Source organism: Nicotiana attenuata, chromosome 3, assembly GCF_001879085.1.
Source record: "Nicotiana attenuata strain UT chromosome 3, NIATTr2, whole genome shotgun sequence".
NCBI lineage: Eukaryota > Viridiplantae > Streptophyta > Magnoliopsida > Solanales > Solanaceae > Nicotiana > Nicotiana attenuata.
In genome coordinates this window covers 47,096,068-47,104,085 of record NC_031991.1, presented here as the reverse complement: position 1 = coordinate 47,104,085, position 8,018 = coordinate 47,096,068, and the positions used below count along the sequence as shown (strand labels likewise).

Sequence of the window (8,018 nt, the reverse complement as noted above, 5' to 3'; positions counted from 1 at the left end):
TTTTAAAGAAGTAAAGATGAAGAATTACTGGAGAGCGACAAAAGCTGAAGTCAATCAACCTGATGATGATGAAGTTGGACATTGGTAACTCGTCGTAGGCATCACAAAAGGAGCCCACGAAAGGAATCAATAGAACAACCAACAAGGAAATGATGGTGAAAAGACCAAGGAGATGGAATCTAGTTAGGAATTTGAAGAAAGCAAAAGTGGAGATGCACCATTCTCAAAAGCCACGAAATCCAGTGACCTTGGAGGAGTTTTTACCAAGTTGGTTCCGCACGAAGATTTCCCATGAGGGCATTGATGCCTCTTGTTGCCATACTGACAAAGGGGAAGAAAAGAGTGATGGCCTACCGTTGGCACCATCTTTGGAAAAGCCCATCGAGTCCACTCCTCAAGAAGTTAATGCTTGTGAGGAAAAGGTCACGTTCACAAATGACGATCTTTTGCTAGGTGACACTCCTCATAACCGCCCATTGTACCTGGTTGGCTATATGCGCGATGAAAGGGTAAATCGGATTTTGGTTGATGGAGGATCTTCAGTGAACATTTTGCCAATCCACACTGTGAAAGAACTTGGTATTCCTATGAACAAACTCTTAGAAAGTCGTGTGATGATCCAAGGATTCAACCAAGGGGGGCAAAGAGCCATAGGCGCAATCAGGCTGGGAATCACTATTGAAGATATGCAATCAAGTGCATGGCTGCATGTGATCGACGCGAAGACTTCATACAATGTTTTGCTTGGGAGGCCTTGGATACATGAGAATAAAGTAGTTCCATCTACCTACCATCAATGTTTAAAGTACTACGAGGGTGAAGTCGAGAAGACGATAGTTGTTGATGATGAGCCATTCACCGAGGCTGAGTCACACTTCGCCGATGCAAAGTTCTACTTGAAGAACCGCATTGTGAAGGAGCTGAAAGCTGATGATGGCATGAAAAGCAAGAATAAAGAGCCCTCAACTAAAAGAGAAGAGGTGACTACTGGTGAAGCCAAAGCTGTTAGTAAGGAGGTACAACCCAACGCGAATAAATCTTATAGAGGGAATGTTACGTCTTATGGCAAGAAAGTAAGTCTGGCGCTCCAATATGTCCCTAAAAGGAAGAAAGATGAAGGTGAATCATCTAATCGCCAAGCTAACATGCTAAAGGAGTTAACTCTTCCGGTCAAACGAATTAAGGCAGTAAAGTCGTCCTCAATGCCACTTGCAGGGTTTGTAGCCCAAAATCGTTTGCAGAATGTGGCACTCCCTACAAAGCGAACAGATGAAGGTTTTGACCCTAACGCTTACAAGCTATTTGCAAAAGTTGGATACAATCCAAATGAGCCATCAAAGTTAGGGAAGCTCCCATCGGAAGTTGCAACGAGGCAACCACGTGAAGGTTTGGGATACAAGCAACCGTCACCAGTGCGCATCTCAATAAGAAGGGCGAGCAGCAATTATATCACTGTTGAAGATGAATCAGCCGCTTCTAACAAGCCTTCTGTCTTTGATCGACTTGGAAGATCACCAGTGAGGACCTCCGTGTTTGAAAGATCGGGTCCACTAAAGAAGGGGAACAAGTTCCGAAGAAATTTTCAAAGTATAAGAACACCCGCTTCACCCAAAAATCCAGGAGATCTCTAAGGATTTACAAAGTTTGGTTCCTTCTAGAATGAGGGGACAAACAAAACCTGTGGTTTCATGTAAAGAAGTACTGAAGGTAAAGCCATATACTGTGGTCTATACTAAGGAACGTGATGAAGACGAAGAAAGTGTGGGTTCTTCATATCATGTTACTGGCATTCCATTTTCGATGGAAGATAATGCAGAATTGGAGGATGTTTCGCCGTGTTATCACATATCCTTCAATGATGGGGACCCTCAAGAAGATGAAGATGCGAAAGATGCTCCGCCTGAACTTGAAGAAGGAGTGAACACAACAGTTGATGCCTTAAAAGAAGTTAACCTTGGCACCGATGAAGAACCAAGACCCACCTACCTAAGTTCTTTACTTGAAGCTGATGAAGAGAGCACTTATATTGAGTTACTCAAAGAGTTCAGGGATGTCTTTGCTTGGAGTTACAAAGAGATGCCTGGATTGGACCCGAAAGCAGCAGTCCATCACCTTGCAGTCAAAAATGGTGCTCGTCCTGTTAAACAAGCTCAAAGGCTGTTGGCCCAAGATCAGTTGAAGTTTTGAAGAATGACAAACGAACTTAGTAAAGGACCAGGTTCATCTAAGGAGACACAGTTGTTATGGCCCATACACATGAGATGCACGTGAAGAAGATAAGTCCTTGAGATCAAGCAGCAATATCTTGATGAATATCTTCTGAACTGATCGAAAAGATTGCATATAGGATAAGGAGTTGAAGTCTCCTTATGAAAAGAGAATTACATCCGGATCAAGAATATGGATTAGGAGTTAGAGTTGTTCTTGGACTCGAATTGTCAAAGGATCCACAATTCGAGTTCTTATCAAACTCTGATTACTAACTCTATAAATATAACGATTGTTCTCTTTTACAGGTGATTGCACATAAGCTGAAGTTAAACCAAATTGAGAGGAAAAGAGCTAGGCGATTGTTGCAAGCAATTTGTGTGTGATACAAGTGTGCAAATCTGAAGCTACAAGAACTAAGTGTGAAGAACCAATTCCATTGTGTCTTTCTTTATTTCTATGTTCAATTGTAGTAGGTGTTTTAACATTGTACCTTTCCAGCTTTCTTAGAAGCAATTGTATTAGGTGCATTGAGTATTCAAGTTAGAGTTAACTTGAAAGTGTCGCAACAGTTGAGGCTGTGTGCTACACTGGGATTAGAGTTAATCCTTAGGTTTACAAAGAATTTTGTAAATGTTGTTTTTGGCTCATTGAAGTTTAGTGGAAGTTTGGGAAAATCCTACTGAGTAGTAGGTCGTGGTTTTTTCACCTTTGAGACAGGTGTTTTCCACGTAAAAATCTCTGTGTTCTTTATTTCTGTATTTTAATTTCGCAAACAGTAGAAGTTAGAACACCTAGAAGAACCAGGTTCTTCTAGTGCAAAAATTAGGTACCACACAAATCACCCCCCTCTTGTGTGGTATTGACGTCTAAAACATCAATTGGAATCAGAGCGGGTTATCCTTGAAGAGGCTAACACCTTAGGAGAAGATCAAAAATGAGTGCACCACCTGGGAACTGGGAAGGGCAATCCACTGCCAGACCTCCACTTTTCAATGGTTTGTATTACTCTTGGTGGAAGAACAGAATGAGAGATCATATCATAGGGGAAGACTATGAACTTTGGGATATAATTACTGATGGTCCCCTAGCTACCACTAAGAATAATGCAGAAGGAATTGATGTGCCAAAAACAAGGGCTGATTGTACTGCTGAGGATCTGAAGAAATGGGAGAAAAATGCTAAAGCCAAGAAGTGGCTAGTGTGTGGTCTAGGACCAGATGAGTACAGCAGGATTCAAAGCTGTACAACTGCTAAGGAAATATGGGAACACTCTACAAGTGGCTCTGTGAAGGAATACTTCAAGTGAAAAGTTCAAGAGGAACTCTTCTGTATTCTCAATATGAGAATTTCACTATGAAGGAAAGGAGAAACTATCCAGGAGAATGTATACTAGATTCACTACTCTGACATGAGCTTAAATTTGAAGGACCATCCTTGAAGAAGACAAGGTGAAAAGATTCTGACAAGAGTTTTGCCAGTCACTTTGGAAAGCAAGATCACTCGCATTCAGGAATCCAAGAATATTGCTACCTTAGCTGGATGAACTAATTGGGAACTTTAACTGCCTAGAAATGAGGAGACAAAACAATGAAGATGGGTACCCCAAAAAGGAGAGAAGTTTAGCTCTCATAATCACTGAAGGTGCAGATTTGGTAAGATGATGAAGTAGCCATGATCACTAGGGATTTCAAGAAGTATCTGATGAGAGGAAAGGGTGCTTCAAGAAGTACAAACTTCAACAAAACAAGAGCTCCGGAGAAACAGATCAATGAAGGATGCTACAAGTGTGGTAAGACTGATCACATGATCAAAAACTATCCTCAATGGGAGATTGAGTGGAAGAAAGAAAGAGCTGAAAGAAGAAACAGGAAGAAGGAACAGGTTCAACCAAAAAGAAACAAAGGTTCAACTAAGGCTATGGTTGCTGCTTGGGGAGAAACATCAGATGAGGACTCTGAAGATGAAGCTGAGGAGGATCAAGCTCTAATGGCCATTGGAGAATTAGAGGATGAATAAGAGGTAAGTATTCTTCATCTCAAAGACAAGATCAAATTCTTGTCTAAAGAAAGGCTAGCTGAATTCTTAACAGACTTCATTGATGAGTCTGAGATAATTAATAATGAAAAGGAAGTTCTGTCTAGGGAATGTGTGATTTTAAAAGCTAAATGTAAAAGTCTAGAGTCTAGGGCAAATGAGAGTGATAACAAAAATGCTGAGTTGAAGAACCAGGTTCTTGAACTTGACAACAGTGTCCTAGAACTTAGATCTGAAAATCTGAAACTGAAATTAGAAACAGGAAAGAAGATAGCTGATCACACATATCTTACTCTAGAAGAAAATTTAGGAAAAATGAAGGATGAATTATATAAGAAAGATGAATTCATCAAAATCTTAAAAGAAGATCTAGGAAGGGTAAAACATGAACTAGACAGAACTTGCAAGTGGAACAAAGCATCTGATGCTCTCTCTTGGTTGCAAGAGCATCATAGCAGTAACAAAAGAGGACTTGGATATGGAACTCAAGCTCCTAAATGGGATCCAAAAAGCAAGTACCTCACTCTTCCTGAAAATAAAATCTGCACACTGTGGCAAGACTGGCCATTACAAATATGAATGCAATGAAAAAGAGAAGGCCAGTCAAAGGAACAAGTCTTTTGTTAAAGAAAAGAATAAATTGCCTGAATGGGCAAGAAGGAATTTAATCCATCCTTTTGCCTATAGAAAGGGACCCAAACTGGTTTGGGTTCCTAAGACTAACCCCTGATTTCATTTTGTAGGTTCAAGTGAAAGGGAAGAGCCAAATATGGTATATGGATAGTGGCTGCTCAAAACACATGACTGGGGACAAGGACCAGTTCCTTTCACTTGAGGACTTAAAAGGAGGTAATGTCTCCTTTGGTAATGGAAAGAAAGGTGAGATCATTGGGGTTGGTAAGGTAGGCAAGACTGATTCTCATTCCATAGAGAATGTGTACCTGATAGATGGTTTGAAATATAGCCTAATAAGTGTGTCACAACTGTGTGACAGAGGTAACCTTGTAGCTTTTACCTCCACCAAGTGCTTTGTGATTAATCTCATCACTGACAAATTTGTTTTGCAGGGAAAAAGAGTTAACAATATTTACATTGTAGATTTGTCAAATCTTTCAGAAAATGAACTCACATGCTTAAGCGTGTTGGTTAATGATCCCCTCCTATGGCACAAAAGACTTGGTCATGCTAGTCTGAATCAGCTAAACAAATTAGTCTCCAAGGACTTGGTTGTAGGTTTACCTAACATCAAATTCAAGGAAGACAAAGTCTGTGAGGCATGTGCAAGGGGGAAGCAGGTAAGGACATCCTTTAAAACCAAGAAAATGGTGAGTACGTCCAAGACGTTGGAACTGGTTCATATGGATCTATGTGGTCCAATGATAACCATAAGCAGAGGTGGAAAGAAATATGTAATGGTGCTAGTTGATGATTATTCCAGATTCACCTGGGTTTTATTTCTAACCTCTAAAGATGAAGCATTTGACATGTTCTCTGCATTTGTTAGGAAAACTTAGAAACAATTAGGAAATCAACTTGCATCCATTAGGTCTGATCATGGAACTGAGTTTGAGAACTCTATGTTTGCTGAATTTTGTGATGAAAATGGCATAGATCATAATTTCTCTGCCCCTAGGTTTCCACAACAAAATGGTGTAGTTGAAAGGAAAAATACAACTCTTGAGGATATGGCCAGAACAATGTTATTATCTAGCAAATTACCTCACAGTTTCTGGGCAGAGGCTGTAAACACTGCATGCTACATCATAAATAGATGCATGACCAGACCACTAGTAGAGAAGACTCCCTATGAGGTACTTAAAGGGAGAAAACCAAACATATCCCATCTTAGGGCTTTTGGTTGCAAGTGCTATGTGCACAATAATGGAAAAGACTCTCGGGGAAAGTTTGATCCCAGAATTGATGAGGGAGTATTCTTCAGATATTCTTCACATAGTAAAGCTTATAAAGTTTTTAATAAAAGAACATTGTGTGTAGAAGAGAGTGTGCATGTAGTATTTGATGAAACTAACATTCTTTCTGAGAGACAGGAACAAGAACATGAAGCCATTGGACTAGTCAAAGATCTTGCTGAATCATCAGCTCAGGTCAAAGTGGTACCTGCAGAAGGAACAAGTGATGGAACAGGTTCATCCTTACAGGGCAACCTGACAGGGGGAAGAAATCAAAAGGGAACTGACATAAACCCCTTAAAACAACTTGCTCATGAACCTGTTCCTCATCAAATTGATGAAACATCCAGCAGAAGCCAGTTGGTTGTAAAGCCTCACAAGTATCAAAGTTCTCATCCCATTAAGAACATTCTCACTGATCCAACTTCTGGAGTCAAAACCATATCACAATTAAAGAATCTGTGTGCTTTTGATGCCTTCTTATCTATTATTGAACCTAAAAATATTTCTGAGGCTTTGCAGGATGCAGATTGGGTAAATGCAATGCAGGATGAGCTAAACCAGTTTGAAAGAAGTCAAGTTTGGCACCTAGTTCCTAGACCCAAGGACAGATCAGTCATTGGTACCAAATGGGTCTTTAGGAACAAACTTGATGAAGATGGAACTGTCACAAGGAACAAGGCAAGATTGGTAGTCCAAGGCTATAGCCAAGAGGAAGGGATAGACTATGATGAGACCTTTGCCCCAGTTGCAAGACTAGAGGCAATCAGACTCCTCATTGCCTTTGCAGCACATATGGAATTCACTCTCCATCAGATGGATGTCAAAAGTGCTTTCTTAAATGGCTACCTCAAGGAGGAAGTGTGTGTGAAACAACCTCCAGGATTTGAAAGCAAGGAATGTCCTGAGCATGTGTATAAGCTGGACAAAGCTCTATATGGGCTCAAACAGGCCCCAAGAGCTTGGTATGAACGACTATCAAAATTCCTACTGGAGCATGGGTACAAAAGAGGTAAAATTGACAGCACTTTGTTCCTAAAGGAAAAAGGTAAAGACCTCCTTGTTGTACAAATATATGTTGATGACATAATATTTGGGGCCACTTCTGATAGGTTGAGTAAGGACTTTGCAAAATTAATGGGAAGTGAGTTTGAAATGAGTATGATGGGTGAACTAAATTTCTTCCTAGGCTTGCAGATCAAACAAAGTCCAAATGGAACCATGATTCATCAGCAGAAGTATACAAAAGAACTAATCAAGAAGTTTAAAATGGAAGACTCTAAAGAAATAGATACACCTATTGCAACTGCCACTAAATTAGATGTTGATGAACCTGGTTCATCAGTTGATCAAAAGTTGTATAGGGGTATGATTGGTTCACTCTTGTATCTTACTGCCAGCAGACCTGACATTGTTTTCAGTGTAGGACTTTGTGCCCGTTTTCAAGCTAATCCTAAAGAGTCTCACTTGACTGCTATCAAGAGGATATTGAGATATCTGAAGGGGACTACTGAATTGTGCCTATGGTACCCTAAAGGTAGTAATTTCGATCTAGTAGGTTATGCTGATGCTAACTATGCAGGTTTCCTAGTGGATAGAAAAAGCACCTCAGGTATGGCTCACTTTCTTGGTTCATGTCTTGTATCATGGGCTACCAAGAAACAAAATTCAGTAGCCCTATCTACTGCTGAAGCTGAGTATGTGGCTGCAGCTTCTTGTTGTGCTCAACTACTGTGGATCAAACAACAATTAGTAGACTTTGGTATAGAAGTGGGATGCATACCAATATTCTGTGATAACACTAGTGCTATAAGTATGACAAAGAACCCTGTTCATCATAAAAGGACCAAGCACATAAATGTT

The 8,018-nt window shown here is 40.2% G+C and overlaps 1 protein-coding gene across 1 annotated transcript in view; it reads left to right on the top strand.

Annotated features, from left to right (window-relative positions):
- LOC109224331 (uncharacterized mitochondrial protein AtMg00810-like) overlaps window positions 6,981-8,018 on the top strand; it is a gene marked incomplete at its 5' end in the record, with an annotated part of 5,715 nt that continues 4,677 nt past the window's right edge. The window contains one exon of the mRNA XM_019388917.1: window positions 6,981-8,015. Within this exon, the coding sequence (XP_019244462.1) occupies window positions 6,981-8,015 (1,035 nt within the window). The remainder of the gene's footprint in view (window positions 8,016-8,018) is intronic.